This window comes from Procambarus clarkii, chromosome 5 (assembly GCF_040958095.1).
Source record: "Procambarus clarkii isolate CNS0578487 chromosome 5, FALCON_Pclarkii_2.0, whole genome shotgun sequence".
Classification (NCBI taxonomy): Eukaryota; Metazoa; Arthropoda; class Malacostraca; order Decapoda; family Cambaridae; genus Procambarus; species Procambarus clarkii.
In genome coordinates, this window is record NC_091154.1 from 44,881,642 (window position 1) to 44,895,985 (window position 14,344).

At 46.7% G+C, this 14,344-nt stretch overlaps 1 protein-coding gene across 8 annotated transcripts in view; it reads left to right on the forward strand.

The window, feature by feature from the left end:
• Positions 1-14,344, forward strand: part of LOC123763717 (uncharacterized) — a 413,873-nt gene that overhangs the window by 318,220 nt on the left and 81,309 nt on the right. For 3 of the 8 annotated variants that reach the window (XM_045751026.2, XM_045751035.2, XM_069302054.1), the window contains one exon: positions 2,892-3,020. The exons of 3 other annotated variants lie outside the window; for them this stretch is intronic. In XM_045751026.2, the coding sequence (XP_045606982.1) occupies positions 2,892-3,020 (129 nt within the window). The remainder of the gene's footprint in view (positions 1-2,891; positions 3,021-14,344) is intronic. 2 more of the 8 variants (XM_045751043.2, XM_045751058.2) reach the window with 1 other exon arrangement.

Genomic DNA, 14,344 nt, shown 5'->3' on the forward strand with positions numbered 1-14,344 from the left:
ACAAGTCACACATGACTTGTCATGTGTGACTTGGAAGTAAAGAGCAGTACCACCACCTCTCTGAATTGGTTGACAGTTGTGAATTGCTGAGTAGTTTGGCATGTTAAAGAGTTGAGTAGTATCCTCTTTTAACCACGTTTCAGTAGTATAATAAAAGAGAATTTGTCGCCAATTGTTTCAATCAAGGCACTAACACCATTGAAGTGATTGCTTAGAGATCTTACATTCAAGTTAATTACAGAGATCTTGTGATTATGTGTTAATACATTGTTTACATCATGTGCTGTAAAATATCTGCAATTTCGATCATTAAAGTGATGATTGTCATAGATAGTGGATAAGAGGTTTAGTTCTGGGTCTATACTTGCTTGCATAAGAAGACTGGTTGTAGGAAAACAAGGCAAGAATGGCAATTACAAAATAAAACTTTGATAGAAAAGGGGGGAAATAGTAAAAATCTAAACAAGACTATACAAGACAAAAAAAAAAAAATGAGGTAGATTGCTTACAAGTACTCTCAGGTACACTGTAAGTAATAATTTGCATTTTGAGACACAGGCAAAGCAAAGGGTACAATGGAGTAAGGGAGTATGGCAAGGCTAGGCAACCTAGGTAATAAATGAAAGCAAAGAAAAAGGTGAATAATAAACATAGGCAAATTTAATCTAATGATTATTAACTATAAATAGTTTAGTTATAAACCTATAATTAGTAAGAACTAAAGAAAATATTGATGCACTCAATTAAGTCCAATGAATGACTAATAAAAATTAAATTAAAATTGAATTTAAAAAAGTGTAACAAAGAGACTTTGGATACCTAGCCCGCTCTTTAACCCTTAAACTGCGCATGGCGTATATATACGCCCAGAGTAACATGTCCCATGGTGCGCATGGTGTATATATACGCCATAGGGTGCCAGGCCTGATTCAAATGGCCCGTGGCTACACGGGGTTCACAGTAGCTTCCTCAGGGCTCTTGTAAACAGATGCCATTTAAAAAAAAAAAATCATGGGCAATATTCTCAGGTGTGAGAGGCACAGTACTGTTGGAGCAACCAAGGCCGGCGCACGCAGCATGAGCGAACAGCATTGCTGTTCAGCTTGTGACCACAGCATCCCCGAAAAATGTCAAAATAAATATATAATTGTTATTATTTAGCGATGACAATATTACAGATGACCCATGACTGTGATATAAATAACCAGGGTTGTGATAATAGCAGGATTGTTGTAATAATTAGCGCTGTGGGAGGAGTGATGCTGAGAGACGGAGGGAGACAGCATCCTTTACTGACTGTGTGGCTACCTGTTATTGTTTGCATTCACCATACCAGCTCAGTGGTTCTCTATGGTGAACACAAATGTAGATACTTATATATAATGTGTGTATTCGTGTAATAACAGCAAAAGGATTATGCTGGGAGGAGCCATATGGATGACGGAGGTGACGTCGTCTGAACGATTTGTCTAGCTGTTTAGAGGGTGGCCACTATGCTCTTTGGGCGCACTACAAGCTTAGGTGTACATTTACAGTGCATAAAACATGTAGATATTTATATATATAATATGTGTATATAGGGTAATAACACTGCAAAAGGTATTGTTGGGGGAGAAAGTTTAGTGCGTGTGACCTTGAAAGAGTGAGGGAGCCGCCAGCCGCCATCTGTGTGTAGCGACGACTCTTAGTGCCTGAACTAACTATATCAGCTTAGCTGTACAGTTGTGGTGAACAAAATATATACATACTTATATATAACGTCTGTATATAGTGTAATAACACCACAAACGGTATTGTTGGGGAGGAAAGTTTAGTGTGTGTGACCTTGAAAGAGTGAGGGAGCCGCCAGCTGACTGTGTGTGTAGCGACGACTCTTAGTGCCTGAACTAACTATATCAGCTTATCTGTACAGTTGTGGTGAACAAAATATATACATACTTATATATAACGCCTGTATATAGTGTAATAACACCATAAATGGTATTGTTGGGGGAGAAAGTTTAGTGCGTGTGTTGAGGGAGTGGCAGCGAGTGGCTGGCTGGTGTGTGGCGGTAACTCTTCGTTGCTTTTCGACTCTCAATACCAACTTAGTGGTTCGTTATGGTGACCAAAACATGCAGATACTTATATATAACCTGTGTATAGAGTGTAATAGCAGCAAAACTATTTGTTTATTGTTTTATAAACATAATAATTGAATCACTAATATGCACATCATACTTTTGAGTATAGCGATTATTCACCACTTTTATTATATAAATATATTACAATACACACTATTGAATAATATTACTGCAAAAAAAGTAAGAAAAAATCAATCGGAGACATTGAAACAATTAGGTAATAATATCTTTGTGGCAACTCCCACCTGTCAGCGCGGGTGACGCTGACCGGGTCTGACAACCGCTCTGTCAACGCTCACTTTTTGCCAGACTTCCTCGGTCAATTGCGCCCAAAATATGTCACCTACGATTTTTTTTTATTTTTTCCGTGCTCAGGGGACACAAATTAACATGTTTAGAAGACGAAAAAAAAAATTTTAATTTTTTTTTCTTGCGCACAGGGGTGTAAATGTCCCAAGGACCCCTGAGCAGTGTAAGGGTTAAGCCCGCAAATATTTGATAAGTAAGATAGTAAGGGAGCCGACGGGGCTAACCCAGAAACTGGCTTTTCATTACATTCAACATTGGTTTTAGAGAGCAACCAAGTGAACTGCTTAGCAATATGGTTTTCCAAACTTTAAAGTTTGATTTATTAGTTGTCCATGAATTATTTTGGTTCATAATAGCATTTATATATAAAGGTTCCTGCATCCAGGTGTTTCATTCATGGGTACCCACCTTATTTATATTATTGAGAACAGTTACCATATCTTTGTGTGGATTTTGCAGTTCTGGATTCCTCTGTGAAAGAGTGTGAAAAATGCAAAAATATATCTATCTGGTCTTTATCTGTCATGACAGAAGATGAGGCAAAATGTCTAAGTGGGCCTCTCTCTACGGCAGCTGTCAAGGAAGGAGGTAAGCTGCCATATTCATACTGTATATTTTTTCAAAGTCATGTTCTGATTTTCTGGGGGTCTGGGGAAAGCCCTTTTGGCTCCATGAAGCTATGCGCTGAGATGGTTACCATCTACTGGGTTACATCAGCTGTAGATTTCTAGAGGCCTACTGGACACCAGAGCCAAACCTGGCTCCCTCGTGGAGGCGTTTGGAGCGGTGACATTTATTTTTGCCATCTGTTATCTAGCCTAGTTCAGCAAAGCTTGTGTATCTGTCAGCACGGGTAATGGTTACAACTTATCACTTATCTAGGGGTTAATAATACTATGCATTTAATAAATACACCAGTATGCTCCTGGTAGAAACAATTTAAGGGGCCAATAGATAGTTTTTTAAAACTTGTTCAATGTCAACCAATATTTTTTGACTAGTTGTATATGAAAAGGGCTGCGATTGTTCCAAGTTTCAGTACTGCAGCCTAAATAGAAAGGGAGATATTATTTTTGTTTTCAACGAATTTTACACATTTTCAAATCCGTATAACCACCACAAGTTTCAAATTAAATCATTTCTATGACACTTTTCTGAAACATTAGCATATAATAAAGAATCTGGGGCCAGGAATTTTCCAAAACATCTTTAGTTTTCCTAATACAAATAGACAAAGTTCCCCAAAATATTATGGAAATATATCATGTTTTCTGGGGGGAGCCCCGTCGGCTCCCCGGAGCTTTACCGGCTGATATGCTAATGTCAGACTTTGGCATCAGTCATGTGTATAGAGTTCTAGGGCCTACCGGGGACCACGGTCAGAACCTGGCCCCCTCAGAGAGGCAAGGGGAGCAATGGCCTATAGAAACCCCCGTGTGGTTGGAAGCATTCTATGTCTGCCATCGACCGGGTCAAGCATCCAGAAAGGTAAGCATTCCAAAACAAACCCCTGTTCTGGTGAAAATTGCTACCTAAAGCCGAACTAGTGGATAGAGCTCTTCAACAGAAAACAAGGAAACTAGTATGATGTCATATGTCACCGCGCCGCTGTCTGCGCAGCTCCCCCCTCCCCGGGAGGGGGAAGGGGGAGCCCCAGACCTCCCATGCCGGCTATCCACCCATCAGTTCTTCAGCTGATGCTATAGGCAACGGTTATGTGCTCCGGCTCCAGTGGTTGTTTCAGCACTGTACCTAGAGTGTGGTGTCTGTTTTCTAGGTGGTGCGTGAGCCGGGAGTGATTCTCCAGTACTCGGGCTGCATGCACCTAGGGTTCCCTTCCCTAGGTGCCCTGTAAGTACTGCCCTTGGGGCTTGGGGCCACCTTCCACAAGTTCCTTGGGTCATGCCCCTGCTTGGCCGTTTACCGCTTCGTTTTCGGCAGCTCTTTGTGTGCTTGGGTGTTCTGTCTCCCTTGTTCGCCTTAGAGTAAGGGGCAGTTTTTGCACTGGTGGGGCACAGGGTACTGTGCAGCTTGTCTTTACCAATCATAGCGGCCGGCTCTGTTCCGCTTGGGTATGCTGTCCTCTTGCGGGGTTTTCTTTTTCTTTTTGTTTATCTACCTGGTGGGGGGGGGTCTGCCTTCGTTCTTGTCCCTTGTGTTCTGAGAATCGCTCCCTGGCAGTCTCCGTGGTGTAGTGGTAAGACACTCGCCTGGCGTTCCGCGAGCACTATGTCATGGGTTCGTATCCTGGCCGGGGAGGATTTACTGGGCGCAATTCCTTAACTGTAGCCTCTGTTTAACGCAACAGTAAAATGTGTACTTGGATGAAAAAACGATTCTTCGCGGCAGGGGATCGTATTCCAGGGACCATAGGATTAAGGACTTGCCCGAAACGCTACGCGTACTAGTGGCTGTACAAGAATGTAACAACTCTTGTATATATCTAAAAAAAAAAAAAAAAAGAGTATTTTCTGGTGGTACCCCCTGCTAGGTCCCCGTGAGTGTACACGTCCCGGGGGTTCAGCTCTTAGAAAGTTGTTTGGTAGCTTTGGGTGCCGGTTAGCAGTACCCTGCCTGGGATTACCTGAGCGCGAGTCCTCTTATAGTAAACGCTTGGGACCCTGGGAAACCCCTGGGGGCGCGCGGGTCCGATGGATGTGACCCCAGAGTCCCCCCTCGCTTCCAGCGAGTTTGAGAGTTGCTCTCACCCTTTGTCTCTGGGTGACTCTCTGTTTTGCCTCCGTCTGCTGCCTGTGGGGTCGGTGACACCTACCCGGAGTCCTGCGAGTTTGGTTGCTCGTTGGGGCTCGGTTACCCAGTTGTGCTGACAAAGCGGGTGCAGGCAGCAGGGGCGTTGCACTTGAGCCTTGGTGGTGGCAACGTTCTCGTGGTTTCCTCCCCGGGAGCCCCGGGGCTGCCCCGTTGTAGTTCGTTTTGGGACTTGGGGGTGTTGGTTGCTTCGGTTCCATCCACGCCCCCTTGTCTTTCCCCTGGATCACCCTTCCTGCCTGCATCCGGTTCCTTACCGTCTGTAGGTTCGGGGCGGGGTTTTTGATGGTGTTGAGACTCGGGCAGTCTCGGGGAATTCCCCTTGCGGGGTAGTGACGGGGGCATTTGAGCCTGTTCCTCCAGCCGTGTTGTATGAGTCTGCCAGTGGGCTCCCTTCCTTAGTGTTTTCACGGCTGCCCCGGTTTTCTGGTACGGCCGGGGCTTTGGGGGAACGGCTCAGCCCCGGGGCCTGTCGTGTAGGTTCCCGGGGCTGACTTGGGGGGCCTTGGCCCCGTTGGACCCCGTGGGGGTTTTTATCCCCCTCTAGGCGGGGCTTGTGGTTACGCGGAGTGGGGTCTTTCCTCCTCACTCGCCGTACATGCTGTTGGGCGTCGACCCCTCCCCGGGCTCGGTTCCTTGGCCTTTGAGTCGGTTGGTTTCGTCCTGTGGGTGGATGTTTCCTCCCACCCCTTTTTGGGATGGTGTTTTCGTCATGTTTCCTTGTACGATGGGGTTCTGCGTGACTTCTGATCTCGGGTGCGCCTGCGCCTTCGTGTGCCTTTGGGACTAGTGTTGGCTTCTGTGTTCTCGAGGGTACTGGAAGGTTTTTCGCTACTTCCCGCATTATTGGAACGTCTGTCGGCTCCTCGTCCTTGTCGCCCTGTTGGGCTACCTGTCGCCCTGTTGGGCTGCCTGTCGCCCTGTTGGGCTGCCTGTCGCCCTGTTGGGCTGCCTGTCGCCCTGTTGGGCTGCCTGTCGCCCTGTTGGGCTGCCTGTCGCCCTGTTGGGCTGCCTGTCGCCCTGTTGGGCTGCCTGTCGCCCTGTTGGGCTGCCTGTCGCCCTGTCTGTCGCCCTGTTGGGCTGCCTGTCGCCCGGTTGGGCTGCCTGTCGCCCGGTTGGGCTGCCTGTCGCCCGGTTGGGCTGCCTGTCGCCCGGTTGGGCTGCCTGTCGCCCGGTTGGGCTGCGTGTCGCCCGGTTGGGCTGCCTGTCGCCCGGTTGGGCTGCCTGTCGCCCGGTTGGGCTGCCTGTCGCCCGGTTGGGCTGCCTGTCGCCCGGTTGGGCTGCCTGTCGTCCGGTTGGGCTGCCTGTCGCCCGGTTGGGCTGCCTGTCGCCCGGTTGGGCTACTTGTCGCCCGGTTGGGTTCCTTTTTGGGCTCTTTGCTTCTTTGCCCAGTTTTATTGTTCCTGCTTCCTCTTTTGGCTACTTTTCTCGTGCAGTAGTCCTGGCTGGCGCCTTCCCGCAGAGAGGGAGTGCGGTTCGGCCAGCGTGTTATGCGCATGCGCCGTGGAGTTTGTTTTGGTCTGGGCGGTGTTTCAGTGCTGGTGTTTTGCGCCCTTTTTGCTACAGTGCTCCGCCTCTCGTCCTTCTCCCTGGCTGCGGTATGTGCCCCTTCGCGCCGGGGGTGTCCTGGTTCCCAGTTGTGGGGGAGGTCACCGCAGTTTTCCCTGTCATGGGTGTGGACCGCCTCCTTCACCTCTCCCTGCTCTTCTGCGGGTCCGGCAGGGTCTGGCTCTGGCGGTGCTCCCAGGTTCTTCTGGGTACGGTTGAGTCGTCAAGTTCCTGCCACCGTTCGCCAGGTGAGTTTCTGCGGTCTGGCGTCTTTTGGCCGGGCGCTGGATGCGGAGTTGTTTATATACCTGTCTTTATTTAGGTATATTTTTGTACGACTGAGACCGTTCGCACACCAGTGACTGTCCCTTTTTCAACCCTTCCTGTCCCCCTCATGTGCATGTCCAACCCATGCTGGAGTCATTCAGGGGACCCTCCATTTTTAATGTTGTGAGGTGTGGGGGTTGTAGGGTTGGTTCTGTACTCACCTGGTAAGGCTCCTGGCTGTGCTTGCAGGATTTGAGCTCTGGCTCTTGGGTCCCGCCTATCTGGTAGAACTTGCGGTATAGTACCAGTGGAATGCAGTGGTGCTCTTGGCACAATTGGGGAACACTGTATTACCATCTGTGGTAATACAGTGTCTGTGCTTGTTACACGGCCTACTTGCGAGCATAAGCCTTCTTGCTGGTTCGTCCCTGGACTTCCAGGGCGCACTAGCCTGTTTTCGGATGGCAGTTTCGGCCCGTCCTGGTTGTGGGGGTGTGTGGGCCGGTGGACTGCTCCTAGCAGCTGCCTGGTGGGCCACCCTCTGGCCAGTCTAGCCTGGCCTTGGGGTGTAACAGAGCTCCCAGTACCTCCTCCAGCAGGTATCGAGCGGGGTTTCTCCGCCGTCGGTCGCCTGGTGCAGGTTTCTGGGCCTGCGGGGTTTTGTCGTGTCTCCGTTGGCCCTGTCTGGGGTCTGCCTGCTCCGTTCTCTGCCTTTGCAGAAGGGAGTTGCTATTTACATGTTGCATGTTGCAGTGGTGCCTGTTGCTGCTGCTGCACGTGTGCATTGGTACCGTGTTTCACGGTGGCGTGTCCTTGTTCCTGTGTCCGATTGTGGAGTGGCACTTTGCTGCCGTTTTGTGCCTGGGGATTGTGTGGGGGTTTTTCTGTCCCTGCCTGATTGTCCACCCCTGGTTGTTATCCTGGGGTTTTTGTGCTTCTGCTCTTTCTTCCTGCCTCCTCTGCAGCAGGGGTGTTCTGTGTGTGTTCTTAGGCGTTTGTCAGCCTGTGTCCTGTGATGTGCTTCTTTGTCTCGGTCTATTGCAGTTGTTCGTACCCCTTGGTTCAGGTACTGTTCTGGCGGCGACCCTTCCACCTTCTTTGGTTTCCTAGCTTGCCATGCCTTTTTTTTTTTTTGGGGGGGGGGGGTCTTGCGATGTCTCGCGTCGACCCGTCGTTTCTGAACTCCTGGCGGGCTTGCATGCTTGGGGAGTTTTTCTGTTCGGCAGACGTTCCATCTCCTTGTGCCGCCTGGGTTTCGGTGGTCGCGCCCGAGATCTTCCCGCGGCTCCGCCTTTTCCTGGGCTCGGAGGGGCCTTGTCGGGGCAGCTTATGTTCTGCCTCGCGGTCTCGCCTCCGGTTGGTGGTCGGGTGGCTTCGTGGTAGGTGTCCCACCTGTGTGCTTTTCTTGGCGGCAGTATGGGGTATTTTGGGGGTCCTTCCTTTTCCTGTCCCTTCTTAGGTGGTTACTTTTGTTAGCTTGGTTTACTCTCGGCTTGGTTTTCTGGTGGGGGTTGGGGGCCGTCGTCTTGCCACATACTGTTGCCTCTTTTTGTGCGGCGCGGGCGGAGCCGCTAAAGCTTGCTTTCGGTCTTGGTGTTGCTTCTGCACCGTTAGTCAGCTGTCTTGTGCGTCGTTTCACCTCTGGCCTGTTCGTGCGCCGCTTGCACCATCCTGGTCTCTGGTCAGCGTGCTCTGTCTTCTCCTCGGTTGGTAGTGCCCCTTCGGTTCCGGTGTGTTTTTTCGTCGGCTCTTTCCTTTTGGCCTTTGCCTCTGGGGGTTGAGTCGCTGAGTTTTCTTGCTCCTTCGGTTTTAGCGTTTTGGTTGTTTGGTGGCAGCAGTCTCCATCTTTTCTGGCGCGGGGTGGGGCTGCTGCATTCTGGAGCGGTCCAGGGTTTGTTGGTGCTTCGTTGGTCGGGCCGGGGGTGTATCGTTTTTGTGTTCAGTGGCGGCCCTCCGCTGTTATTTGCGTGCCACGGCGTTTGGGTCCGGAGCGCGTTTTGCGTTGATCCGGTTCTGTTCTTCCCGGTTCGCGGGTGATAGTGTCCCGGGTGGTCAGCCGTGTTCTTGCGGCTAAGCTGCCTGTGTTCTTCCCTCATGCCTGTGGCGTTCGTGGCTTCGCTGCTCTCGCTGCCATCTGGGCGACGTGGCCTTGCGGTCTTTTGGGCATGGATTTTTGGTGTTCGTGCAGGGGCCTTGCTGCTCGTTGTTCTCGTGTTGTTCCCGGGACTTTTCGGGGCTGTGGCGCCTTGGGTTGGTGTTTGCTGCCGGTTGTCTCGCCTCCTTGGGGGTGAGTGGTGTCCGCCTCTCGGTTCTGTCCCTTTGACCTTCCTCTGTGGGTAGTTAGCTCTGGGGAGCCGACGGGGCTCCCCCAGAAAACTAGCGTTGAATGTAATGAAACGCCATTTTCTGGGTGAGACCCGAAGGCTCCCCGGCAACCCTCCCTCCCTCCGGTCAGCGGTTTTTTCGCGTGTTTTGACATCCAGCCTCAGAACTGATGGGTGGATAGCCGGCGTGGGAGGTCTGGGGCTCCCCCTTCCCCCTCCCGGGGAGGGGGGAGCTGCGCAGACAGCGGCGTGGTGACGTATGACGTCATACTAGTTTCCTTGTTTTCTGTTGAAGAGTTCTATCCACTAGTTCGGCTTTAGGTAGCAATTTTCACCAGAATAGGGGTTTGTTTTGGAATGCTTACCTTTCTGGATGCTTAACCCGGTCGATGGCAGACATAGAATGCTTCCAACCACACGGGGGTTTCTATAGGCCATTGCTCCCCTTGCCTCTCTGAGGGGGCCAGGTTCTGGCCGTGGTCCCCGGTAGGCCTAAGAACTCCATACACATGACTGATGCCAAAGTCTGACATTAGCATATCAGCCGGTAAAGCTCCGGGGAGCCTCCGGGTCTCACCCAGAAAATGGCGTTTCATTACATTCAACGCTGGTTTTATTGCTATTATAAAATCAATAAATGAACTTAGGAAAAATGCTGGCTCTTGATTTTAGAGACAAACTTTACATATAAGGTTTAAGTTTCATGTAAATTGAGTAAACAATGAAAGAGTTATACGAAGATTCATGTAACTTGAAAAAAATAAGTAAAAAATTAAGTCTAAGGTTCTGCCATCTGTGGCTGAGGTTGACATCAACCAATTTTCTCCAAAATTGGCACCCTTACAGATAGGCTTACGTGCAGTCAGGTATATAAGTTTCATGCAAATCATCCGATAAACAAACAAGAAAAAAATTAAAAAAAATCAACTTAATTTTTTTTAATAAAACTAATTTTATTTTTTTAATATATGCTATTATGATAGCTGAGAGTCATAGACAGGATTTTAGTTGACACTTGTGTTTGATAATCATTTTTGACCATTTTGGATTTTTTTTAACCCTTAAATGGCGCATGGCTATATACCATTTGACACCCACAGGCGCATACAAAAAAAAAAAAAAAAAAAAAAAAAAATTCTTCCTAACCTGTTAATTTGTGTTCACGGATTATGGGAAAAATAATACAAAAATCGTAAGTGGCATATATTGCCCGCTATAGGACGGGGAAGTCTGGCAAAAAATAGGCGCCGACTCAGCGTGCGTCCCAGGCAGTCTATTGATCGCCAGCTGTCAGGCTGGAGTTGCCACAAAGAGATAATTACCTAATTATTTCAATGTCTCTGATTAATTTTTCGTAGATTTTTTGCTGTAATATTATTCAATAGTGTGTAGTTTGATATTTTTATATAATAAAATGAGTGCATCATTACTGTACTCAAAAATATGGTGTGTGCATATTGTTGATTCAATTATGTTCATCAATCAGTGAACAAATACTTTGTCTGTTATTACACTATACACAGGTTATATATAAGTATCTGCATGTTTTGTTCACCATAACGAACCACTAAGTAGCTATTATGAGTCAAAAAGTAATGAGGAGTGACCGCCGTGTACCAGCCAGCTACTCACGCCCTCCCTCAAGTCACCTGATTCACCCATATTCTCCTCCCACAATACTGTTTTTGCTTTTATTCACTATATACAGACGCTATATATAAGTATCTACATTCGTATTCACCATAATGAACCACTAAGTTGGCATGTTGAGTGGCAGTGGCAGCCCACCACTGGCTGCCACTCCCTCCCTCCCTCACCTCAACTGACTTGCCACCATTCTCCACCCACCATACTGTTTTTGCTTTAATATACAGACGTTATATATAAGTATTTACATGTTTTGTTCACCATAACTGTACATCTAAGCTTGTATGGTGAGTAAAGGCACAAAGACGTAGGACCTCACACAGTCAGCTGATGGCTGCCACCCTCAAGGCGAGACACACTAATATTTTTCCTCCAACAATACTGTTTGTGGTGTTATTACGCTATATACACACATTATATATAAATATCTACCTGTTTTATTCACCATACTTGTACAAGTAAACTGGTATGGTGCCCAAAGACCATCGTGGTAACCAGTAAACAACACTGTCATCTGCATGGTGGCGTCATGTAGATGACGCCACCGCCCTCACCAAAATGGCGGCTCCCAACCTACTCCTCTTGCTGTTTATACCCTCTATACACACGTTATATATAAGTATCTACATTTGTGTTTACCATAGCAAACCACTAAGCTGGTATGGTGAGTGCAGTCAATAAAAGGTGGCCACACACAGTCAGAAGACATCGCCACCACCCTCCCTCCCACAGCATTACTTCTCCCTCCATGGCGCACAGCGCTAAATATCACCAAAATCCTGCTATTATCAGAACCCTGGTCAGTTTTATCACAGTCAGGGGTCTTCTGTAATAATATCATCGCTACATAATAGCATGAACAAGTATATTATGGCATTTTTAGGCGATGCTGTGGTCACAAGCTGAACAGCAGTGCTGTGAGCTCATGCTGCATGCATCAGGCTTGGTAGCTTACTCAATACTGAGGCCCCTAACACCCGGGAGTTTGGCCCACGATTTTAAAAAAAAATGGCGTCAGTTTACAAGAGCCCTGATGAAGGTGTGGTGAACCCCGTGTATCCGCGGGCCACTTAAATCTTGCGTAGTACTCCAAAGCATCACATGATGTGATGCGCAATTTACTGCAAGTCGGTCAGAGCATCATATGATGCGATGCGCAATTGAAGGGTTAAACATAATTCAATATTTTTCTCTCCCTTCCTATTTATGCTATGATGCTGAGACTTGGACCAGATGAAACCCTTTTCATATACAACTAATAAAAAAAAATTGGTTAACATTAAACAACTTTCAAAAACTAATCTATTGGCCCGTTAATAAAAGAAAAAGGTAAAATGTATATTCAAATTATATATAATATCCAGAGTAAATGGCACGACACAATCACCAAAAGAATCTAAACCCACTCCCACATCCCCTGTATAAGCAAACAGAAACATACACTTAACTAAGACATTCTAGACCTCCGTGACCTCCACTCTGCAACTGAGCTCCTTCTCTCTCTTTCTTCCCTCAACCAGGTGCTTCCACACTCACACACAAAGAGTGCTGGGGAGACGGGACACCACGAGCGTAGCTCTCATCCTGTAACTACACTTAGGTAATTACACAGTAACCAAGACGTCCAAGACTTCTAATACATTCTCTAATTTAACACATTAATAATGGAAGTAACCACTCCCAACCATATATAATCATACAAACATAAAAAGGCATGCATTCTGGAAAGATATTAACATAATATGAAGTAATAGGAATTAGTTAAGAAACAAACTAGTATTCTCAAAATACATAAACTGGCAACACAACCACCTGACCAAGACTTGTCCACCTCGCACAGGAACATGACACGTCCATTCACGGCAAGCATATGATCACATGTACCATAAATTATACTTCCACATCCTATCGTAAACATAATATGGAAGCCATACCAATATATATATATATATATATATATATATATATATATATATATATATATATATATATATATATATATATATATATATATATATATATGTCGTACCTAGTAGCCAGAACGCAGTACTCAGCCTACTATGCAAGGCCCGATTTGCCTAATAAGCCAAGTTTTCCTGATTTTAAATAATTTTCGATTTTTTTTTCTTATGAAATGATAAAGCTATCCATTTCATTATGTATGAGTTAAGTTCGTTTAATTTGAGATAAAACTAACGTAGATATATGACCGAACCTAACCAACCCTACCTAACCTAAACTAACCTATCTTTTTCATTCAACCTATTCAGGCTTGTTCGCATTTGTGCTCCTCACGTGGGCCCCAAAGAATGAGGTGATTTGATAAAATGCTATGCCCAAGATTACCATCCGAGTGCCGGCGGGGAAGTGGTTCAAATAGCTTCGGCTATCACTTCCTTTTGTCCGGTCGTGATGGTCAAGCGGATTAAGGCGTCCTGTAGATACCAGTTGCGTTGCTCCTGGGAGTATGGGTTCGAGTCACTTCTGGGGTGTGAGTTTTCAGTCGCATATAGTCCTGGGGACCATTCAGGCTTGTTCACATTTGGGTTCCTCACGTGTGCCCCAAAGAATGAGGTGATTTGATAAAATGCCATGTCCAAGATTACCATCCGAGTGCCGGCGGGGAAGTGGTTCAATTAGCTTTGGCTATCACTTCCTTTTGTCCGGTCGTGATGGTCAAGCGGATTAAGGCGTCCTGTAGATACCAGTTGCGTTGCTCCTGGGAGTATGGGTTCGAGTCACTTCTGGGGTGTGAGTTTTCAGTCGCATATAGTCCTGGGGACCATTCAGGCTTGTTTGCATTTGTGTTCCTCATGTGTGCCCCAAAGAATGAGGTGATTTGATAAAATGCTATGCCCAAGATTACCATCCGAGTGCCGGCGAGGAAGTGGTTCAAATAGCTTCGGCTATCACTTCCTTTTGTCCGGTCGTGATGGTCAAGCGGATTAAGGCATCCTGTAGATACCAGTTGCGTTGCTCCTGGGAGTATGGATTCGAGTCACTTCTGGGGTGTGAGTTTTCAGTCGTATATAGTCCCAGGGACCATTCAGGCTTGTTCGCATATATATATATATATATATATATATATATATATATATATATATATATATATATATATATATATATATTTTATTAAATATGACCGAAAAAGTAAGATTAATAATTCTAACACGAATTTTCTCAATCTTTCGTACATTATGCTTCACTGTTGGAGGTAAATCAAAAATCACTTCTCCAAAATTCATTTTTATTTTTAGTCTGACGCGACACGGGCGCGTTTCGTAAAACTTATTACATTTTCAAAGACTTCACAAATACACAACTGATTAGAACTTGCGTTTCCCTGATTTTATATCT